Source organism: Crotalus tigris, unplaced genomic scaffold, assembly GCF_016545835.1.
Source record: "Crotalus tigris isolate CLP2741 ecotype Arizona unplaced genomic scaffold, ASM1654583v1 scf7180000019328.220996217465:2438092, whole genome shotgun sequence".
NCBI classification, from domain to species: Eukaryota; Metazoa; Chordata; class Lepidosauria; order Squamata; family Viperidae; genus Crotalus; species Crotalus tigris.
The window spans coordinates 721369-746767 of NW_024097488.1; the positions used below are offsets into that span (position 1 = coordinate 721369).

The 25399-nt window shown below is 37.4% G+C and overlaps 1 protein-coding gene across 7 annotated transcripts in view; it reads left to right on the forward strand.

Moving 5' to 3' along the window:
- Positions 1 to 25399, forward strand: part of SH3PXD2A (SH3 and PX domains 2A) — a 276364-nt gene that overhangs the window by 53973 nt on the left and 196992 nt on the right. For 6 of the 7 annotated variants that reach the window (XM_039361669.1, XM_039361666.1, XM_039361667.1 and 3 more), the window contains one exon: positions 9453 to 9528. In XM_039361669.1, coding sequence (XP_039217603.1) covers positions 9453 to 9528 — 76 coding nt within the window. Of the gene's footprint in view, positions 1 to 9452; positions 9529 to 16342; positions 16422 to 25399 lie in introns of those variants that run through there. The other variant, XM_039361673.1, reaches the window with a different exon arrangement.

Sequence of the window (25399 nt, forward strand, 5' to 3'; positions counted from 1 at the left end):
TCAGAAGCATTCTAGGGGTGTGGGTATAGAAAAGGTTGGGAGCCGCTGCTGTATGGAATGGAAAGTCAGCATTTCATCCATGAGGCTCGTTAGTTATTTATAAAGGTATTAATAACCGAGGACACACATGGTTTTCTGGAGTCATTCTTGAATTCCAAATAAAGATGGGGAATTATTGCTGTCCTTGCATGAGGCACAAATGACCAGGTTCAAATTACCATATTTTGGACACATTGTGCAAATATCTAGCTTTCTGAGCAAGTCTATAATGTTGGGAAAAGTAGAAGGAAAGAGAAGAAGAGTATGTCATCAGCAATTACAGAGTCAGTGGATGCATAATTGGAAGATCTGAAGGATCATTTTGGCCATAGATCATTCTGGAGAAGATTGAGGTCCAAACACAATCGAAGTCTAACAAACCATTTCCTTTTCCTGTCATATTTGGCTTTCTGCATCAGTGCTCATTTCCAAGGCTCCAGTCCAAGGAGACTTGTTAAAGATTCCCTCTCTCTGCTTCCTGTCTTTCCAGTTCACATCAGAGAAAGATTAAAGTATAGAATAAAACAGCTCTGTATTTCAATAGCCACCAGAAAAAGATTTCAAAACTTATGTTTTCTTTCTTTTCCCATATATACAATGTTTTCATGAATGTTTGTGTTTACAATACTGTTTTAATGGTTTGATAATATTTAATTGAAACATTTAGCTCTAAAATTTCACTGAAATAATAAAAGGCTTAGTTATACTTTTTTTCCAAAATCAGCTGGTTGAATTGTTGAGATTTTAGTAACTCTTAGTGAAGCTTATGCTCAAGAAAGCCGTTCACTTTCAGTTTAACCTGTTGGCTGAATGTATACAACATGTGAAAGGGCTGACATTAGCAAGGCAGGGGACCAGCTGTTTCAGGTTTCTTCTGTAAACAGACAGCAATTACCAAAGTCTAATAAGCAACCTGCAAGCATTATTTTTAATTAGGAGGTTTGGAGGAAGAACCCTATAGTTTTGGTAATCACTGAGAATATATGTAAATCTTTGACCCTTTGCATTACAACAGGCAGTCAATTGTTGTGTGTGAAACTTCACTGTTGATTGCAATATATGAATTCACTGCCAAGTTAAGCTAAATGTTGAACTAAGAAATAAGTATCAGATCAGTGATTTATGCCAAGCACAAGTGTGAAGATTGACAATATGTTAAGCTAAAATGTAGTTGCTTAGTTAATGACTTGTGCTCTGAAAATTCTGTGTTTAATATGTGGTTCAGTGTGTTTTTCTCTTAGTCATACAGGATAAAGGATAAAGATATGAGACTCTGACCTTTTTATTGCTTCCCATAAAGCTCAATGGTCTTTTAAAAGAAGACAAAGATATTACAAAAGGTCTGATTATGATCACCATATTTAAATAGGAATTTAAAGATAGCTCTCAGCATGTTTCACTTTGGGCAGTCTTGAGTGGGCTATGGAGAATTGAGGTTTAGCATCATCTGAAAGGCCACGTGATCGGAATCTCGTCCCATAGGAACCAATCAGTCAACTAAAGCCCAAAACTGCTTTGGAATATTTGATATACTAGGTTAATTGGAAGACTCTTTTCCACCAGATTACTGATTCTGAGAAAAGGTCTGCAGGTTGTTATAACAATAACAATAAGAGGGAGCTTTAAGGTCTTCTAGTCCAACCCCCTGCTCAGGCAGGAAACCCCACACCATTTCAGACAAATGGTTGTCCAATCTCATCTTAAAAACTTCGAGTGTTGGAGCAGTCACAACTTCTGGAGGCAGGTTGTTCCACTGATTAATTGTTCTAACTGTCAGGAAATTTCTCCTTAGTTCTAGGTTGCTTCTCTCTTTGATTAGTTTCCATCCATTGCTTCTTGTCCTGCCTTCAGATGCTTTGGAGAATAGCTTGACTCCCTCTTCTTTGTGGCAACCCCTGAGATATTGGAACACTGCTATCATGTCATCCCTAGTCCCTCTCTTCATTAAACTAGACATAGCCAACTGTTCTTTATATGTTTTGGCCTCCAGTCCCCTAATAATCTGTTAATAGTACATTACATCAGAGGTCCCCAACCTTTTGGGCACCAGGGACCGGTTATGTGGAGAAAGGTTTTTCTGTAGACCAGAGGGTGAGTGGTTTTGTGTGCTGCCTGCATCCCACAGATGGGGCCTTCCTTGTTTGTGGGGACCGGTTGCTGGCATGCCATGGACTGGTACTGGTCCACAGACCGGGGAGTTTGGGATCTCAGCATTAGATGCTTTATTACAACCTTCTTATGTCCATCAGCCTATTTGCCCTGTCAGCCTGTGCATTGCTCAGCACATTGTAGTCACATGGTAAGAGCCTGTTCATCACCTGATCTCTGCCTCCCCTGTGGGAATGGGCAGTCACTCAATTTGTAAAATTAGATCAATGGCTGAAAACTGGCTCACTGAGTATATATGTAATAATATAGCAGCAACATGAATACATTCAGAAAATGGTAAATACAATAGTGAAAAGACATCAGATGCAGTTATCAACTAAAGCTGCATGTGCTGTTCTATATGGACCTCACACAAGCATTCCCAAAAGTACAAATAGGAAATTCAGTAGGAAGATGAATTTCTAAAAATGGGGTTTCATTGAGCTGGAGATCTATTTACCCCTAAGTCTTTAATAGTCAGATATTTCCACTGAAAATCAATTCTTAATCTGCAAATTTGTGCTAAAGATTGCTGCTGATTGGAATATGTGCAAAATAATTCAATGGAAAATAAAAACCTAACAAGGCAAGTAGAAACAGAGAGAATGGGGGAAATGCAGAAATGCAATTATAATAATTTTTTAACATGTGAACTTCTTTGGTTTTAAAGATGAAAGTGTAGAAGGAGCTACTATCTGCATTTTTCAAACTTTAGTGATCTACAATTGCAGGATATCTGAGAAACACTGAAACAGAGATTTTGTTTATTTAGGTTATTTTATAGATTATTTGTTTATAGATTACTTAAATGTAGGCAAATTTAATAGCTGAAAATGATTATTTCATTTTAAATACTGTATAATGTTGAGCATGGGTGGACTTATTGAGTCGTCCTGATGTATTATTAGAAAAACAGCTAATTGTCTTCTAAAGTTCAAAGCAAATAGTTTATTCATTGCTATCCGAACAGTAGTCAGAAGTAGTTGTGTTTTTAGGGTGATGAGAGAGGATTTCAAGACCATTTCCTGCATTTGGCTGAAAATAAATTGGTATGTTTTCTCAATTGTGTTTATCTTGTTACCTAACTATAATTTGTCCTTTGACATATAATAATAGGCTTAGAATAGTTGAGCTTCCAGTCCAATTCATTAAACTTTTCTGAAGTGATATATCCACCTTCAGTGTCATGCTTTCCTAACTGTTTTTGTTTTTGGAGAAGGCAGACATCCTGTTTCCAATTTCCTTCTCTTCTTTTTCTGTCTTAGTTTAAAGCTGCAGTCTTGTGCACAGTTACTTAAACTCCCTTAAAGTCAGAGAGATTAACATCTGAGTAAATTAAGATCCAAGTATTGCAACATGTTAGAGCTGCTTTTCCTTAAGAAATACACAGAATTAGAGAAGGCCCTTTGGGGAATTTGATATAGTTCCAGAAAAAGAGTTATAGTTCTTTTTCTTCTTCCCCTTTTCTCTTCACAGGAAAGTTAGACAAAGAATGGCTTCATTTTCATGATTCACATATGTACTCTGGATATTTACTCTAACCAGATTTCTGGATTTGCATGATACACTGAATCATCCACTAACTGCATACACTAGGTTGCAAATTGTACTTAGCTAATTTGTGACAATGTGATCAGTGTTTCTGACTGTTTAGTGAGTTTCACAACCGAATGGAATTTCAAGATGGGTATCTGCAATCTTAGGCCAATTTTCTCATCCAGGTGACACCTGAAACCATTGAGCACACCTAACCTGATGTGATCCATTAATGACAGATTTCCAGCTAAATTTATAATTGTGGCTAAAACATGATTTTGTTGAATAATAATATGTTGTTCCATTAGAAAAAAAATTACTTCCCTGTTTCATCTATGAATTGGGAAACGGAGGTGTTTTCCAAATGCACTAAGCCTGTTCCAAAACTGACATACAGAATAATCCTACAGAAATAAGCATAGTAATTGCTGCAGTTTAAAAACTCTGTTGGGTGAAACTCTCACCTTGCCTACCAGGTTCTCAGGAGACGTCCTGAGAGACCAGATTTGTTGTTGTGCTTCAAGTGAGAAAAATCTTTGTTTGGACCTTGCTCACAAGTCCTTATTTCCAAGTCAAGGGTGATTAGTATATTTGAAAGAACGTTGGTTATTTTGGCAAATAATTCAAAGCTTTTTTTGAATTAAAAATTGAAAAAGAAACCTTGTTTCCCATTTCTTTAAAATTTGTCACTGTATTCCTTGGTACAGTAGGTGGCTTTAAATTATATCTCTTCTGCAGCCACTATGGGATACAGTTTCATTCCATATGGTCAAGCTCATGTGCTCTTGCATTTTCAGGATATTGATTATGTTTTTCAGATACTAGCTGCAATTTCATTGCAGAGCAATCAAACAATAATGACATGCCACTTTGCTTATGATGCCTGTGATAACACAGGTCACACAACTTATTAATGTTTCAGAACCCAGAAGAGTTTTCCAAAGATATCCAGGAAGCTCCTGTGAACATTTTTTTAGAGCATAAGTACTGGTTGCTTTTGAAAGTCTTTATGCACAAATTACAGATTATATTAAAGTGCGTAGAATAAAGTCTTGGTAATTTTTGTTTTATTTTTAAACAAAAGTTCAGGACAAAGCTGGATATAATGCTTTTCAGAGAGTTAACAATTCCATGAATGGATTATTAGATTAAGAAGCTCATATTTGTTTGGTGGAAAGAAAACAAGAGCTATTTACACTTTGCTTCTCACTAGTCTGATTCCACATGCATTATTTACACTGGAAGAAAAAACTAGTTATTATCTTAATAGGCTCTGCTCTACCAGTCTCCTCAAGACATTTATAATTCTTTTGATGCAAAGAAGTAAAATAGAAAAAGCAAGAAGTTCAACCTGAATATCAGGTTATGCTTAAGATTCGAGAATTGAATCTGTATTGAAAATTAACCCTGCTGTTCATAAAGCCAATGTTATCTACCTTTTGAATGTGTAAAATGTACTTTGCTGTACTAGGTTACCAAGAGCACAAACCTAAAAATACCTTTCTGTGCTAGCTCAAGTTGAATGGTGAATATCGTACTAACAGTTTACTCTTCATTAGGTTCACTTAGGGAATTCCATAATGATTACAGAGAATAACAGAAAAACAAACAGAACTTCCATTTTTGATAAACTAATACTTCATTAAAATAAAACTGTTGAAATACTACTTCCTTGGAGAAAGGTGTGGAAAGACCTTTGATATAGTGATAATCTGTAGATCAGGATGTCAACCTTCTTTGGAGAAAAAAATATTCTTAGCAGTTGGAATTAAACAAAGTCTAGCTCACTGATCAGCAGATGGATTTTAGGCAGATCTGCTTACTGCTTTTGTACTATTTATCATAAATCAGATTCTGAATCAGATCCTGTAGATTAGCCTTGTTACTTGATCTACTGTATATCAGTTGATATCTGCTACAACAAAAATTATTTGAATATCAAATATAAATATTTGCCCGTATCTGTATGAGTTTGCAAGATTGCTATGTCCTTTAAGTGATTTTAGTGGGCTAGCAATTTTGGTGACTCCATACTCCTATAATTAGTGGAGTACAAGTCACATCAATACTGTCAATACACATAAATAAATACTGGTTCTGCAGTCAGTCTTCCACATTACTCATATTTATTGTGTTAACGGAAGATTTCTGGATTCTATAGCTTTAGTTTTCTGCCTCTGTTAAATGGATATCTATGCTGTGGATAAATATGGCTTATTTAAATGCCATATAACCACTTTGATGTGGTACAAAAGGCTTGTGTAAGCCAAACAAACCTACTTCTAAGAATCCAGGAATGTGTCTGTCAGTTCTTGCCACAGAGTCAATCTTCCTGGATGAAAATGCAGTGACAGCAAAACTCAGGGCTGAGGTATAACTTTGTTTTCTTTTGAAGAAAGTAATCTTAGGACTGATTGACCTGAGGTAGTCTTTACTGTCTATAGCAGGGGGGTCAAACTGCCAGCCTGCGGGCTGGATGCATCATGCTGAAACCGTGCCTACCCCATTGCTGGCAATGGAAAAAAAGTTGCGATACGTCATGACACATCATGTGACATTGTGAGTTTGACACACCCGATCTATTGGAAACCAAAGCATAAAAATACAGAAATATGAAGATTTTCCATCCATTGAAAGAAAAGAAATATTATGTCATGTCCCTGTAGCCAGGAGCTCAGCAATGATTAATTTCACGTTACACTAGCACAAAGGAAGCTATGACCCTTTTCTTTTTAGCCTTCCTGGCCTAGGGTTTAAAAATAAAGATACCCTCCAATTAAGTGATAACCTCAGAAGATTAACTCTAATTTTTCAGTCTTGCACAAAATTGAGATTCAGAAGGGACTTAAGTCTAAAGACAGCAATAAGCCTGGTGGAGCTAAGCCTTCTTAAGCCCTCAATTGTCCAAGACAAGGCCTAGAAAACAGTTCCACTAATGAAAGTTCTAAGCTTGTGGCTTCCTGCACTGAGCTCTCCAAGGTACTAACTATTTTTAATTTTGTTAGAGCCAAACCTCCAGTTATTGGTTGTATACATAGTATGTATAGGTCAAGAAGGAAGACTAAATATTGTATGAAGAGTTAAGACCAATGGCTACTGAAGTTAAGGGAGTTAGTTTTAGCTCAAATAGCTCTGTAGTTTTCTGGAGCTAAACTAACTTTCCCTAGCCAGCTATATTATGCAAGTAAAATGAGAGGATAAATCTTTTTTTATTACTGGAATCTGAAGACACAGAATAGTGCAAGAAAAATGGGACTTCTATAGGAACTCTACTTTTGTCAAGGTAGAGCCAGAGAGGACAGAAAAAAGGAAAGGAAGTAAAATAAAGTACTTAACTAGCTTCCAATTCTGTCATGCAGCCACATTTGTGGTAAGTACTAGGTGCCAAATATGGTTTCTTCTATTTGACTGGAGTATCATGCACTGTTTTTATTTGGGAATACATATTTTTACTGAATAGTTACTAGGTCAACTATATTATATGAACACACCACTGTGTGAATCCTGGCAGGCTTCTTCTTTGAGGTCTTCATCTGTGCCAGGACACATTAAAGCCACTTTCTTTCAGCTTTGAGTGATTCGCTGAAGACAAAATTTTATGGTTCCTTTCCATCTAACTTTGCACACAAATTAGACTTTTATTGTGTTCATGCAGTGATAATAACATGTAATTCCCATAAGTGCTTATGTGTGGAAAGTTTGCAGTTTTGATTAAGCAATGCTTTCAAATCAGATAATCGGGCATTATTTGGATTGCTTTTGGAAGCCACTATAAATTAATTCAATTGACATACTAAGCCGTGGGCTAGCTTCATCTGGTGCCTCTAACTACAGTAGTTCAGAAACCATCAGCTGTATTCACACAATATAGTAAGCTCAGTTACTTTAAACCTTAATTAGCTTTTTTGTAGTTTAGCATGTTGTGTGAACCTAGCCCATTTAGTTAATTTATGATTCAGTATGTTGTGTTGCTATAGACAAGTTAAGCATGTTTTGTTCACTCAGTGTGGGCTTAGCTTAAAGTATCACTCAAATCTTGCTATAAATCAAAATGTTGTTTATAATCAAGTCTTGCTATGGGCTACCTTGCATTATCATTGTCTGGCATGTTGGCTGAACTAAGACTAATGGTTACATTATGGTTATGCAATCAATAATATTACGGGTACAAGTGCATAAGATGTAAGATACTGATACATAGTAAAGCTTCTCTAATCATGTCTCCACCATTTCTGCTTTGATTTTTTTCAATTGGTGTATGGGCATAGACGAACCGTTTTGAAAATGAATACATTCTTTGCTCTACATGTAGAGGCTGTAATGCAGATTAATTTTGCTGTTGATTTTTATATCTCACCCCACCTTTTCACATCTCACTAAAACCTCGTAACCCAAGTACACCATAGCTGTAATGAAAATAATTGAGCTCAACTTGTTAATACTGCTGCATTTGAATTCAGAAGAACTGCTTTACAAATGCTTCAGAAACCTCATATGGACATGGCCATAGCATCCTAAACCCATTTCAGTTCCTAGATTTTTCCACCTGGGCTTTCTTATATATCCACCGTTTAAAATCTATTCTTTTGTACACAAATGTGATCATACATGTATGCAGTAAATCAGGGGTCCCCAAGCCTGGGCTGCAGCCCACTACCAAGCCTTAAGTCCTTTGGAACTAGACCACAGAAGTAGTGTGCACGCATGTGTGCATGCACATCCCCACTCACACAAACAGTGGGTGAGCGCGTGCACACACGTTCCATTTGCACAAGAGGGGTGTGTGCCTGCTGCTTGCACAAATGCAGCTGCATGCATGCGGAACCATCCTCTCCCTCCCCCTGCCAGTCCACAAAGCCAACAAGGTTGGGGAACTCTGCACTAGATGCATACATTTCTAGCAATTTTGTTGTTTCAGTATTAGGTTTATTGTGATGCTTCAGTAAGAAGCAAATCACTGAAATTTTCATTTGAATTTTACTGTTTTGAGAAGATTTTGTTTTTTGTTGTTTTTGCTTACTTTTGGGTGTTGTCTAACTTATAATAGCGTATATAGATTAAACATTTATCCATCCTCTGACTAAAAACTTAGCCAAATGTTCTATATATTATGAATGTGCTGTATGTCATTTGCTCTGACCACACACTGAGTTAAGCATGCAAAAGTATGTGGTCAGCAGGAAAGGGAGAGTCTTTCAGCAAGGGTGATACAACCTTCAACTTTATAAGAACACATTTTGTTCCAACAAAGTTCAGCAATTCCAGTGAGTGAGTATTTCCAGATCTCTAAGAAACTTTTCTACTTCATATAAGTCTCTCCAAGATACATGGAGAAGCACTGTCTTGTGTGGGGGATAAGGGAGTCTGCCAACAACTATATTTGATGCTTCACTGAAATTCTCTGGTGGTTCTGAGGCCATAGTTTTTGCTAGTAGGTGGTCTGTCTTAAATTATGGGGGAACCAAGCTGGATTGTTATTCCATAAAGTAGAAAATGTCCAATACAGAAATTGTTGGAATGCCAGACTTTAATTCTATGCAAACTCTGATGTAATTCACCTTGCTTCTTGGGAACATAGATTCTCTTCATGAGTTACATTTTTAAAAAAATCTGTTTTGTTTACAGCTGATACTCTAAATGTGTTATAATTAAGAAAGAGGCCATGCTGAAGCTGGGATTTGGGAAAGTGTATGGTAAATTATAGTTCATAGTAAATATTTCTTTTTCAGATGCAACTTTTGGATAAATTCCCTGTTGAAGGAGGCCAAAAAGATCCCAAACAGAGAATCATCCCATTTCTTCCAGGTAATATCTTAGTGATTCATTGAAGTATTCTGACAGATAGCATTAAAATCACTGGGAAAAAATGGAAAATTCTGCCTCAGGTAGATATTAAATTTTAGGCAGGTTGCTTGATGCAATGCCAATTCCTAAGTTGTTGTAGAAATTGGAATATAGAGCAGAATATAAAACCAGATCTATAATATATTTTGTTCAGTTGGGAGGGTAATTTTTAAGCTTGGCTTAGGGCTGATTTAGTGTGCAAAAATAAAGCTATGTTTACAACCCATTTACAGGGTTTTATGTAGTTAGTAGTCAGGAAAAAACATTTTAAGATTATGGTGATTAGTTCAGTAAAGCATCTCTACAGCAAAAAAGTACACATCAAATGCACTGTTCAAGGTATTCAAAGTAATATTTTAAAATGGCAAAGTATTTAAATATATACTCTATATTTAGAATAGTGTATATAGTTCTATAAGTTTGGAACTTATATGTCATATGGCAATTCCAAAAAATGTCAGATCAGAGAGAAAATAATAGGATATACTATAATTATAGATTAAACTAAAGTAGGTGGATACCAACTTTTGCTTTCTAGATGTTGCAGGTCTCCCAACTTACACTGTATGGCAATGATAATGATTGAGATTGCCCTCAAAGTAACTAGAGAGCCTTGGTCTAAAACAATGCTAAACTGGAAAGACAAAGATCTCAAAAGTATCTGGGTCAATAATGTGAATTCATATTAGCAAGTTTTCTGGAATTGCCCACATCAAATGTCCATTGTGTGATAGAGTTTAACTAATTCCAAGCAGATATCAAAGATAATTGGAAATGTCTTCCAGTAGCTAAAAAAAACCTCCACACATTAAAACTAAATCAATTATATTTATTTATGATCTGTGGTCAGCAAAGTGAAAATACAGAAATAATGACTAGATTGAACAAAGCACTGCATTGATCATATAAAACCCTAAAATGAAGATTTAAGAAAATGGGAAAATTGAAAAATTGGACAAGATACAATGGAACAATATAAAAAATTAGATAAACTTGAAATAAATAAAGGTATATAAAATATAAAAAGGAAAAAAAATCTTAATGTCAGTACTCAGTTTTATGCCTTTTTATAAAAATTGCTGCAGATAGAAACTGTTGGGGTTGGTGGGATTCAATCAGCAATGAGAAATTATCCAACTGGCCCTTATTACAGACTTTTTTTTTTTTGTTAGAGGGACTAAAGGTATGTCTGCATGTAAACCAGCATAGAAATGATATTGGATAAATTCATGTGATGGTGCACAATATCACTTAATGAATGGCATCCTTCTATGCTGCCTATCTAGTAGTGCTGAGGATAAGTCTAAAATGAACCATAGAAAATTGTACAGGCAAACAAGATTGAATAAGTAGTTTGCAGGTATAAAAAATTTCCAGTTTGGAAGTGACTACTGAAACATTAAAACTAAAGGATGCAACTGATAAGAGTGTAGTTTCTTTTGGCCATCCCTTCATTATTTTTTATTGCTTTTGCATTGCTGTGATTTAACACGCATATATCCTTTTAATTACTTATGCACAAAGGAAGCTGATGTGTACTTGAGAGTTTCAGTGATTCAAGCTAATAGCAACAATAATATTAATCTCCTTTATTTCTTACTTAATTTGCTGAGTAAAGAAGTATATGTTAATACAGGTTGTTTCATTAAGAGTGGTTTCATCTGTCTCTACATGATTGTCTCTAGGACTTTATTAACTCTAAGAGCTCTAATTTATCATTAACTACTGGTACACATAACAACTGAGATCATCTTTCTCTTATTTTATTAGGTGTTAGATGTAGTATGACAACTTATGTTAGATGCACTATGACTTACTTTGACTAACTGTAGTGAATACATATGGATTTAAAGTTCATTAAAAGATTAACTTTTTATTTTAACTCAAGGGTAAGAACAAGTTATACCAGAGAGGTTGGAGAGAGAATGAAAGAAGTGTGTAGAAACACAAAGGCTCATGAAAGCTTGTCTCAAACTACTTTGTCTTCAGGAAAAGCAGGAATAATTAGCAGCTTCTAGACAAACAGAACTTCAGTGCAATCCAGTATTTTTGCTATGTAAGAAGTAAAGTTCTATGTCATTCTTAATATTAATGGATACAATTACCCATTTTTTAAAACAGAGACAACAAGTTTCCTGGGCAAGTGTTGAAAAACACATATTGCTCTTCTGGAATTCCCATTCTTACCACTTCTAGTTTCCCAATAGGTATACATCTACATATCTTCTACCAATTATTACTTCTGCATTTTAGTATATCTTCAATAGCCATTATTTGATACTTATTTTGACAAAATATTTACTCTTGTCACCTTCATTTGACTGCTCCCGCTGAGTTACCCTTTTCTCCTTATCTAAAGCTATTTACTTGGCAAGCGTGTTTCCTTCTTCGCAGACTGTTATCTCAATGTTGAACATCTGCTTTGCACGTTAAAGGTTCCAATTTCAACTTTCAGCATCTCCAAGGAAAACCAGAAAAGGTTCCAGTTGGAAACTTGGAGAGTTGCTTCTATTTAGTGTCTGGGTATACACAACAGATTGAATGAAATGTGATTAATTAGTTTGTGGCTACCTAGTGCAGTTTGTTTACGATTCTTTGTATTTTACAAAACTAAGCAATTGGGTTAATTCACCATGCTGAGATTATGAATATAACCTGTTTTAACAACATTGGGATAGATGGATCACAGGTCTGTTCAGTACAAGCCAGCTTCCTCAAGGCAGTTTGGATTTTAGAACAAACACCAATCCCCAAATCAAATGGATAGTTTAAAGAAGATAGTCAGACGAATACAGTTCAAAGCCTACTGGCTAACCCATTGATAATACACATGTTCTTCATACAAGCTGGTTGCTTTTTAGTGGGAAGAAGGACTGAGAGTCTGCAAAAGTCCTTTGACCTTCCCCAATATGCACACATTTTCTAAATCTACAGTCTTCTGTCCTTTTCCTTTCTAGTCTAGTTGGCTTTTGTTTAGCAATCAGTGTAAGAAGAATCTTATTTTGAAGGCTGCAGTTGATTAGCTTATAGTTCAAAATCTCTATAGAAAATCAGGGTGCTGCCTGGGTCTAGAGGGCACAGAGGTATACTTGCCATATACCTTTCTCTACCTTCTTTAAGGCAAATAGAATTGCTTTATGCATATACACACCAGCATTTCCTGCAACAAACACTTGAAAGGGTTATTTGCAAATCTTGTGATCAGACAAGTATGTCAGGGGATGCCAACATTGCTCATTCTTGGCTTATCCTTTGGGTAGAAGTTACTAAACAAACTTTCTGCCTGTGGTTTGTTTGTCATTACAAATACAACAGTGTTATTATAAATATGCCATTTTTTTATCTTTTGACTTATGACTGAATGTTTACAAGAGGAACCATCCAGTATTCCAGCTATGAATGGGTGACAAAAAGAATCCTGGAAGATAGCTTTTCTAGCTTGCCATAACACTGAAACTAACGGAAGTTAAATGGAAATGATAAGTTTACTCAAACATGCTAAAGTAGAATATTAAAGCATTCTGGCTTATTGTATAAGTTGTATAAATAAATAAACTATTTTTTTTTCATTTCACTTTTAAAGTTCAGTTTCTAGTCTGCAATAGTTTGCTTTATAGAATTCTTGAGAAATGCAGCTTCCTCCCAATGCTAAGTTACATATACATAAGACAGTTGATTGTCATAAATGCACCCAAATTATATGAGATCAGGTCATCACAAAGGTGAGAGTGATGAATTGCTTGAAATATTTAAAATATTGCTGGATTAGTAATAGCTATCATACAATAAGCCAGAAGGTAGACAGCCAGTCTCCTATAGTTGTAAATCTTCCACAAACAATTGCAAATTGGTTATTCAGTGTGCTTTGCTTTTAGAATAGGGAAAAGCAGAGTTATGATAGATTATACCATGTGGTGTTATGATTTGTGCAGTCACTGTTCTTGATTAAAATTATTTTTGTAAATATTCTGGCTCTTCAATAAAACAGCCAGCTGATGACTTAGTAACAAATATCCTTCTTTTTTCCTTCAGTTTCTTTAATCTTCATTTTCATTTCCATAATAGACATTAGCTATTTTTTTCTGTCACAAATGTCCCATGGAAATTTCCCAGCAGGCAAAACTGTACTATGACTTGGTTCTTCTATGGTGCTGAATGTTAGAAGTGTTCAACACAGTAGCCTCTAAAAAATGGCCATAAAGTTTCAGGGAAATTATTTCTGAATACTCAATGTTTCCATTGAATTTTAAATCAATTGCAATTTAAACATGAAGTTTAAAAAAACTGAAAATGTGACACCTATGTCTGGAGAAATTTCTATTAATGTTAACTTGTTATTTAATTATTTCTTATAAGCAGTTTAGATAGATAGATAGATAGATAGATAGATAGATAGATAGATAGATAGATAACCTTTATTGTCATTTTTTACTATGTGCACATTGGCACACATTAAGAATGAAATTTTGTTGCTTGCTCTCAAAAGTGTACAGAGACATAACACACGTTTAAAACATGCTATATACAACATATGTATAAACCTACACCCTTACATATAAATAACATATAAATATTAATCACTGTCCATCTTGAATACATATATGCCACCCCAATCTATCAACTCTGGGAAGTGCAGGGATGTATAAAAAGCATTAATATTACCACACATTGCTGCTCAAAGCACGAAGCTGAAAACACCAGCCTGAAGATGACGAATGAGACTTCGTCGAAACGTTGCCAAGACACTTCCAATTTTACGCGGGAGAAAACCCGAACAACCAAAGACCTACATACAAATACCCGCGAAAACCTCAGAAAACAAAAAGCATTAATATGCTATATAATTTGTGAAACATAAATAGTCACCTACAGTCTTAAAGGGCCAAGTCTGCTGTAACAAAATGGCTTTGGATCTACACAATATGTATCTGCACAGGAGCTTGTTACATAATTTGATGACCATGACTGAGAAGCCTACTAGAGGGGAAGAAATCTTAAGAAGATTCTAGGATCAAGTAGGACTGGCATAATCATGTTAGTAAGACAGACTGTGATATATTCTGGTGCCACATTATAAAAGGCTTTGTAATTAATTACTGGCACTCTAAATTAGGGTCAGGAAATCCAATGATAATCAGTGCAGTGACCTCAGGTTAGAAATATCTCTGCAAATGGTGGACCTCCCCTCCTTACATGTTGCATTTAAATTAGTTTTAACTTTTGTGTGGCTTCTTAAGAAACTCTCATATAGACTATATTGTAATAGTCCAATTGTGTGGCTATGCTGGGATGAGTTACATCCATCCAGAGCTTCCAGGCTCAGGTTTGGACCTTAACTGGTACACCAGTCTAAGCTGGATAAAAAGTCTATGGCCGTAGCCCCCACTTGTAGTTCAACCAGGAAACCTAAATCCAGGATGACCTTCAAATTTCTGAGAGTATAGTTCTTTCTTAAGCAGCTATTAGAACTGAATTTTCTAGAAGATCAAGTTGTTTACTGATAACTAGCACCTATGTCTTTTCACTGTTCAATATGAACTTCTTTATCCCCATCCAGTCTGTGATAGCTACCAGACTCTGTTTCACAACTTTTATAACATCTTCAGTTAGACCTGTGGTGGCAATGTATAATTCTGTAGTATCAGCATAGTGGTTAGACCTCCCCTCAAGCCAATGGATCCCCCAGTGTTTTCATATGGATATAAGAGGAATATGACGGAACCCTCTTGCATTCTACATTGGAGCAATCATAGATTCAGAGATTCTTCCTGAGGCATACCAGCTGGAAGCATCCACCCAGGTTTTGTTCTCCACCTGCAACCATGGCAGATGGTCTAGAAAGACACCATGGTCTAAGGCAGGCATGTCAAACTCATGACATCACGTGACGTCGTGCGACGTATCGCGACTTTTTCCCCATTGCTGGCAATTGGGTGGGCGTGACACATCCGGCCCATGGGCCGGCAGTTTGACATGCCTGGTCTAAGGTACTGAATTCTGCACAGAGAAATGACTTTTTCAAGAACGATATACAACTTCCGCTTTCCAAACAAGTGACATCACACTTTCTCTCAGAGAGGCATGAACTGCCTTCTGAATCTAGCCACATAAATGTCCTGCCCAGCTATCTGAAGGAGCCAGTACAGGCATGAGTATACTCCATAGGTGGTGGAGCTCATACTAAAGAGCATTCTGTGGCCTTCCTAAGGTTCCCTAAGCTCAAAGGAATCCCAGGTCTTAATGTAAGATGTTATCCTCTTTCATCTCATGTAGCTCTCCTAACTAGTGCATGTACTATGTGGGTCTCTAATTTTTAACTATTAGTAACACATATAAATAAAGAGAAGTCAAGTGGATGATATCACTGTGAAATGAGTTAGAATATTTCTAGAGTTTAAGAGAATACTGGTGAGATATTTGTATGGTGAGACTTTGAGAGGAATGGGGAAACTGATCAGGAATAAACAGGACAGAGCTATGATGAACCCAATAACCTGTATTCCACATTTTCCATCACATTTTCCAAATAAAATGAAATGCCTTACACTGGCAGTGGTTAATTCATCATTTTGGATGATCTCCAGATTGTATGGAAACATTAATTACTCAGAAACATTTCCCCCATACCTATATGTTTGCCTCAGTTTTGTCAATGCTCCACCCAAATTCCTGCAACTGGCAACAGCAGTAGGCGAGGACTGCAATGACGCTAGGAACTGCCCTAGTTTAAATAAGTCTGCAAGAACCTGAATAACTGCAAAGAATCTTTTTTCCTTCTTCAAGACGTGCCTGGATTTTGCTTCGTCTCTCATTCACAGGAAAACCAGACTTCTAGCCAATGAACTGCATCTCAGGTGGATATGCATTATATATACTTTTTTTAAAAAAAAATGGGGATAATAGAGTAGCTTAGGCAAGACATGTGGGCAATCTTTAGTTACACAAGGAGCTTTTCAAAGGTCTGCATGACTTAGGCAACATTATCTAGATGGTGTAAGTAGTTATTTACATGCTATCTTTTCTCCTGAGATTAGATTGTGGTGTTTTCCAGATTTCATATCAGCTCATCCCTTGCTGATAGAACCAAATGGGGAGTTATTAAATTACTTTTATGTTTTGATAAATACCACAGCATAGCCAGAGCATTTCTTTTCTTCCACTGAATAATTAATATGCTAAGGAGACCAAGTTTTCAGTTATTTCAAACTTTATAAAAGATTCAGCATTTCTGAAACACACTGTTTCAGGTTAATCTCTAAAGTACTACCGTAAATATAATTTCTGTGTTTCCAGACATAGTGGAAAATATTTATTATTGCATTCCTAGGTACAAAGTATGTCTCATTGAGTTGCTAGAGTACTTCTCTGTCTGTGACTTGCACTTTCCATTTTTTCCCCTCAAGTAGCTACCATAGTCTGTAAAACAAGAGTTGGAAATGATGCAGGAGATCAACCAGTTTCTCTGCTTCCAGCCTTTTATCTGCATCAACCCAATAATCTTTCAGAATACAGGCCTATACAGGTTTATACACAAGTTAGCTATCCTGAGTTCAAGGTGTTAGTGTAGTCTTAGTTACACAGTGACATACTATGAGAGGAATATAGATATGTCTGCTCTTAATGTTATATTGGCAAATTTTACAATCTGGTAGTCCTAAAATAGGATAATGCCTAAAATAGTGCCAAGCTTTGCTGTTACATTTGTTATTAAGATGAAAATCATATACTAACTTTAGACAGTTTCTGTTGTCTCAGCTCAGATATTAATACATAGTTCCAACAGGTATTTTATATTTCATGGACTATTGAAATATTCTTTTATTAACCATGGGAGAAATGCTTATAATGCTTCCCGTATTAAGAGGATTTCAAAGTGGAATAGAAGAAGAAAAATGCTAAACATATAAATCTTATCAAGTTAATATCTCAGTATTTTAAATATATAAAGTGAAGAAAGATAAAGTGTGTTGTGTTCAAATTAATATTCCACACTTGTATAAGAATGTTCCTGGTTAAAATAACAAGAACCTCTTGAATTAGGAAAGAGATCTGGACATATTTGCCAGTATGATTTGTTGAGTGGATTTGACTGAATAGGTCTGAACTGATGTGACCTAATGGATAAATAGACCTAATGGATAAATTTTGATCAGATGTTTAAAATACACCACAGTAGGCATCTTGCAAAAACCTATAGAAATAGTGTCACAGAGAAGACCCTGTTTTAATAATGGGAAAATAGCAATATGAAAATTGTGCTACAATCAGCAAAAGGTGTCTTAGTGACCATATGCTGTATGTTTTTAGTAATCAAAGGAAAAGGTCACTTACCAGGTAACTCCAACTTAACCAGGGCATTATATGCTAATAGTGTTTCTCAACCTTGACAATTTTAAGGCATGTGGACTTCAACTCCCAGAATTCCACAGCCAGCAATGCTGGCTGTGGAATTCTGGGAGTTGAAGTCCACATGCCTTAAAATTGTCAAGGTTGAGAAACACTGTGCTAATATGAAGTAGGGTTGCTTCAGCATTGGAATACTATGTGCATGTCCAGGACCCATCAATATTTTGATTGCTGCATTTTTGGCTCAGATCAAAACCAAAAGTAATTCCACATCACATGCATAGATATCCCATATTTTTTCAGATGTTCTCTGCAACACTCTCTTATTGCTAATGGGTCTATTTGTGCCAAAATTGTGACATTTGGAGTTGGGGAAGGTATTTGGTCTTCTTCAAGGGCAAGTGGGAAGTGACTCAATTTGTAAAGCACCAGAGGTAGTAATCAAAATTGATTGGGAGGAACAACGTGTGTGTGTGTGTGTGTGTGTGTGTGTGTGTGTGTTGGTGTCAATGCTTAGCAACTACATAGATCAGGGATGTCAAACTCAATTTCATTGAGGGCCGCATCAGCATTGTGGTTGCCCTCAGGGGGCTGGGTGGGTGTGGCCAGGGTGGGTGTGGCCTACTGGGTGGGTGTGGATGGGGTGGGTGTGGCATATTGGGTGGGCATGGCCAGCTCTACATCGTTCGATTCAAGGGTGCCTGTGGGGGCCTGGGCAGAAGTGGGACAGATCTGAGGGTCTTTGGCAGAAGGGGGTGGGACCAGGCAAGTGCCCAGGCATGGTCCATTGGAGGAGCCTCACTGCCTGCTGAAACCCCTCCTCTGGAGCCCCTCAAGCCAGATATGTGAAGTAGGCGAGGCTGGCCACTTCCAGGCGATGGTCCATTTCTTCATTCCTCACAAAGGGTGACACCTCCCCAGCATGCACCCAGAGAGCGGGGCCAATGCGGCAGGGCTGATTCTTCGCTATTTCCAGACAGCCTTGTGGAGCTAAGACTGAATGTGTTTCAGCATAGATGGCCACCACAAAATTGTACATTGGCTCCCAGCCGACCTGGGCCAGGACCAAGGCAGTGGGGGCCGTTCCCTCACTGTTTCCAGGATGGCTTCACGGGCCACATGAAATCACTTTGCGGGCCGCATCCGGCCCCTAGACCTTGTGTTTGACATGTCTGACATAGATTTTATCCACAATCATCTGCCTCTAACTGGTCCTTCGGATGTTCCAATAGTATCCTCATCACCACCACAATTGAGTCCAATCCCTCTTGTTGCTCTTTGTTTTCATCACTTACCGTCCATATTTCCCAGCATTCCCTAGAAAGTTAGCCTTTGCATAATGTATCTGAAGTTGGATAATGTGATGCCTTAGTTTACGAGGAAAGTGTTTTGTATGTATGGCTAAGGATATATATAATACAACTTTATATATAAACCTTTCTGTAAAATTTTAAAGATCTGCTGTTCCATTTTTGCTCCTGTGATAAAGCTGTCCTTTGTCTATGTTTTTTAAAAAAACTCTTACAGAAAATGTGAAATATATTCTATATAATACAGCAGGAACAGATTTTCTGTCAGCTCTAAACATATAGGGAATGCATCCTATATTAGGAGAAAATGGCTACACTTTAGTGATGTCAAAATGCTTGAATGCAAAATGAGATAGGAATAGCTGGGTAGAGCTTTCTCTGTCCAAAGATATTTTTAGAACTTGGCTTTTGTACAGTTAGAGGACTAGATTATTGTTGAAATGTCACAGGAAAAAAATATTTGTGATGCTATTGTATTAGACTGTATTGTATGCAGTCTTGAGGCTAGTGGTTCAGGAAAGGGATAGTTTAGACCAGGGCTGGGGAACTATGGCCCTTTTATGACTTGGGGATTTCAAATCCCAGAATTCCTGAGCCAGCCATGCTCAGGAGTTGAAGTCCATAAGTCATAAATGGGCCACAGTTCCCTACCTCTGGTTTAGGCAAAGATATGGGATGAAAGAAATCCAAGTTGCTCAGTCTCTTCCAAACTGGATAACAGAAGAGACAGAGTTTGTTCTCATTTTTAAGACCCAAGCCTCTCTAGGTGTTAACATTGCAAATTCTTGTCACGGGCAATGTAATCTAATGAAGATAAAATGGATTCTTCAAAAGAGCTAAATTTAAATACTGAGATTGTGGGAAGATTTGTTTTGCTGCCAACAGCATTGCTCTTTCTTTGAGCCTGCAGAAAAATGGGGGAAGGTGTCATATGACAAGTCAGGCACAGTTAAACTCCCTAGGAACTTTTGCAGCTTTTATTATGTTCATCTAGAATAGGAAGCCATGTTCATAAACTGGTTCATCTAGAATTCTTCCTATTATATTTTTATATTTCTTTTCTAATGAGTTATCATTGACTTTGGTATGCTTTTTTAACACAAAGGTTTTTTTAAAAAAAAAAATCTGAACTATAATTGGACAGAGTGGTTTCATCCCAAATTCTGGAAAAGGTGCAAAAAAAAAAAATGCAGACAATTCCATTAAATGATATAATTGAACAGATGAAATGCATGTTAACTGAATTTCTGAACAGATTCATGACATAATGAAATTATTATAACAAAAGGATTAGTATTTTGATTAATATATTATACTTCATAAAGACAATTTGCTGATAAGAGCCAGCAGGCTATTTTATTATCTTAGATCTGTCTAGAATTGTCTTCTACATATGGTTTCTTTGAATGTACTAGGTTAATAAAAATCTTCATGTTCATAAACTAGCAGGGGAGGATTATGGGATCATGGAAGAGTGAAACTTTCACATATGTAGACTTAGTTTTTGACAAATCTCTTAAAAAATAGCTACAAAATAATAATGTTTAAAAGCTACATGAATTGTAAAGGAGTCTTATTTTCTTTAGGTAGCCTCTCTCAGTGAACAGGTTTTTTGGAAGAAGCATTATTTTAAAAAAGTCAAATGTAAATGTTTTATATATTTACCTATATTACACCATTTGTAATCTAATTTTTTAATGATAACAAAACCACACTAAAAATTCTTACTCCATGTAGACATAACCTTTGAAAAAGTAACTCCTAAATGGAAATAGCACATATAGCTATGACTTAGTGAAAAAAATATGCTAGATAAAATATGCTAGTTTGTTCAGTTTCTTTCGGACAAAATCGCTCAGATTCAGAGAGACCTGGACTCCGACTGGGCAGTGCCAGCCGAGTTGCCAGGGGCTGGTCTTAGTCATGTTATCTGGAGCGAGTTTGAGCCTGTGACCCCTGATGAAGTGGACAAGGCTGTGAGGGCAATGAATGCCGCCACCTGTTTATTGGACCCGTGCCCCTCCTGGCTGGTTTCTGCCAGTAGGGAGGTGACACGAGGCTGGCTCCAGGCGATAATCAATGCCTCCTTGATGGAGGGGTCTTTCCCGCACCCTTTAAAGGAAGCAGTGGTGAGGCCCCTCCTCAAGAAGCCTTCCCTGGACCCAGCTGTTTTGAAGAACTTTCGTCCCGTCTCCAACCTCCCCTTTGTGGGGAAGGTTGTAGAGAAGGTGGTGGCGTCTCAACTCTTGCGATCCTTGGATGAAACTAATTATCTGGACCCTTTTCAATCTGGTTTCAGGCCCGGCTACAGCACTGAGACTGCTTTGGTCGCACTGACCGATGACCTCTGGCGAGCCCGGGATAGGGGTTATTCCTCTATCCTGGTGCTTCTTGACCTCTCAGCGGCTTTCGATACCATCGACCATGGTATCCTTCTGTGTCGTCTCGGAGAGGTGGGGGTGGGCGGCACCGTATTGCGGTGGTTCTCCTCCTACCTCTCTGACAGGTCGCAGTCGGTGTTGGCGGGCGGACAGAGATCGACCCCTATGCGCCTCGATCATGGGGTGCCTCAGGGCTCGGTCCTGTCCCCCCTCCTTTTTAACATCTACATGAAACCGCTGGGTGAGATCATTCGGCGACACGGGGTGAGGTATCATCAGTACGCGGATGATACCCAATTATATATCTCCACCCCGTGTCCTTTCAGTGAAGCAGTCGACGTGATGTGCCGGTGCCTGGAAGATGTGAGGGTCTGGATGGGGGTGAACAGGCTTAGACTCAACCCTGACAAGACCGAGTGGCTCTGGGTCTTGCCTCCCAAAGGCCAACTGGATGGTCCATCTTTAGTCCTGGGGGGGGCAAATTTACCTCCCTCAGTGCAGGCACGCAACTTGGGTGTCCTCCTGGACTCACAGCTAAATCTGGAACAACATCTATCGGCTGTGGCCAGGGGGACCTTTGCACAGGTTCGCCTAGTGCACCAGTTGCGGCCTTATTTGGACCGGGAGGCTTTACTCACAGTCACTCATGCCCTTGTCACCTCAAGACTGGATTACTGTAACGCGCTCTACATGGGGCTACCCTTGAAGAGCGTTCGGAGGCTGCAGTTGGTTCAGAACGTAGCCGCGAGAGTGATTGTGGGCGCGCCAAGGTACGCCCACGTGTCACCTATCCTCCGCGAGCTGCACTGGCTTCCTGTGGGTCTCCGGACGCAATTCAAGGTGTTGGTTATCACCTTTAAAGCCCTTCATGGCATAGGGCCAGGTTACTTACAGGACCGCATTCTGCCGCACAGCTCCCAGAGACCGGTGAGGTCCCATAGATTGGGCCTCCTTCAGGTCCCGTCGGCCAGACAATGTCGGCTGGTGGGCCCTCGGGGAAGGGCCTTTTCTGTGGTGGCTCCGACCTGGTGGAATCAACTTCCCCCCGAGGTTCGAACTACTCCCACCCTGCCGGCCTTTAAGAAGGCCGTTAAAACTCTCCTGTTCCGGCAGGCCTGGGGCTGATGTCCCCGGGGGGCCGGGATACGATCGGACTTGCGGTATGACTGTTTTATTTTATTGTTTTATCATTGTTTTAACTTTGTACGCCGCCCTGAGTCCTTTGGGATTGGGCGGCATATAAATATTTGAAAATAAATAAATAAAATAAATAGATTCCCCAGGATATTTGAATATTGACAATTTTTTATAGGTAGACTTTTAAGGGTTTGTTCTAAGGGTGAAAGAGCCCTACTAATTGCTCTAGTAATTTTTTAAGTATCAAACCCATTTTAAAGGTTTTAAGAAATCCTGTTAATGTGCTCAAGTATTTTTCCTCAGTTTAATAGGAAGACCTTCAAGATAAGGAAAGGACAAATGTTTTTATCAAGGATACTCTACAATTGAGTGGCAGATTCTGAAGTTCCTTGTGCTTATGTCTGTTATAGAGAACTTATGATCTCAACAGCAGATTTAACAACACAGATAATGTTTAGGAAGTCTGGTTGGAAGAAAGATGGATTGTACATGAGTACATACTTTGTTTTTTAAAAAAGAATCACAAAATATTTTCCATTGTAATAGTATTTTCATAGTTTTCACCTAGGTCAGCTTTAGCAACTACTTCTTTATGTAAGATTGTTTTTAGTCTCCCCATATAAATATTATACAGATTGCTTCCACTTCAAATAGAGGAATACATATTTAGGATTCAAAGGGCTCCTGAAATGGCCCTTATGTATGATTTCATCCGCACCTAATTCTGCAAACTTTTATTCAGCAATATTTTTAGCAGGTTACGATGCTAAAAAAGTGTCAGCCATTTATGCAGAGCAACTTTTTCATATATTCATCTCTAAAAATATCTTAAGCCTGTCTCCTCTTTGAAAATAGACTAGAAACCTTGTGAACTCCCAAGCTTCCTCCTTCCATTATATAGTCAAGATGGACAGTATTTAATATTTATTTGTTATGTATATGTAGGGGTGTGGGTCTATACATATGTTGTACATAGTATGTTCAGGTGTGTGTCATGTATGTGTTTCGCTTTGAGAGCAGGCAACTAAATTTCATTTTTGATGTGTGCCATTGTGCCCACAGTAAAAAATGACAATAAAGGTTATCTTATCTTAAAAAAAGAGAGAGAAATGATACTTTCTGAGAACAAAATTATGTTAATCAATGGAAAATTTATTTCTTGTCCATTACAAAAAACAGCGATATGTGACATTTTAACTTAAGAACAATTTAAGAAAAAAAGCCCTTGACTACATAAATATTTACTTTTCAATAGTGTCACCTCCTTCAGTTTTCCAAGATTGACTACTATCGGTCACTGGTTCTTTCACCTACAGGAAGCTTTCTTCCTTACAGAGTGTTTTAAAAAGAGAAATGGCCTTACTTGCAATATCCTATATACTCCAAAGAGATTTGAAATTTTGAGTGAATACATAGATTGCTATATATGTATTCTATTAATGGGATTCATTCCTGAATAAAAGTACATAAGCTTGCCCTTTAATGTACTTTTCAGGATCATAGTCATGATAAGCAGCACTGCTCTGTACCATGCCCTGAAAAATGCTATAAGAGTGCTGCAGCAATAGAAGTTATTTTATTCCTGCTTCAGAGTGCAGGGATAAACTCTCTGCTGTTCCTTATGTTCACATGGTTTTGGTACAGTGGAATTCTTTGGAGGCATGACTGCCAAGGAAACTAGATCTGGATCTTAGACATGTTAGAAAAAGAATAAATTAAAGCAAGATGCCTGCTGTGGAACTTACTTTTTTACAACTGAACTTGCCTTGGTATACATATTAAAACTATTATACATATATGAAATGATTAAAAATGGTAGTAACAATAGAAATATTAGTATAATTATATTACTACATAAGCAATAGGTCTAAAGTAGTTCTTAATGTTTAGGAAAATTAAAATGTAAGTGCTAGAATCTTGATATATCACCAAGGCTTTTCCCTGCAACTCTTAGTGAGTCTTTTATTTTGAATCTGGTGAGAGTTTTATTTATTTATTTTTATTTTTTGCATGTTTCATGATACTGTGCTATTTTCAGAATTAAACCAAAGGATATTTGAGATCTTTTTCTTTAAACAATGAGGTGGGCTTAACATTGTACCGTGAATCCCATCCTCAGCTGTTGCAATGGCCATTTGGTATATAACAGCTTTACATATGCCTCCCAATTCTATAACAAATTAGTACATATATAATTTCTAGACATTTTAGTTTCTTAGACATTTGGCTGCAGATGAGCACTAGGTCAATGGAACTCAGTTTCATCAAACAAATAACCTCTCTTATAATTGTCATAACAAAGATTCACATGGGTCAAAAAAAGGGGAAGAGGGAGTCCAGTCACACACACACACACACACACACACACACACACCTATCTCTATCTATCTATCTATCTATCTATCTATCTATCTATCTATCTATCTATCTATCTATCTATCTATCTATATCTCACAGGACTTTTTTATTCATTATTGATCACAAGCCTACAGAAACAGAGTACTGTTAATTTAACAAGACTTCAAAAACTATGCCAGCATAAATGGCATGGTGATAGTTCGATAATTTTCTGCATCTTCTGCCTTCATTTTTTTCAAAGATAGAGTGTTTGTTTTCTGATCTTCTGGGACATTACCAGTTCTCCAGGAGTTCTCAAAG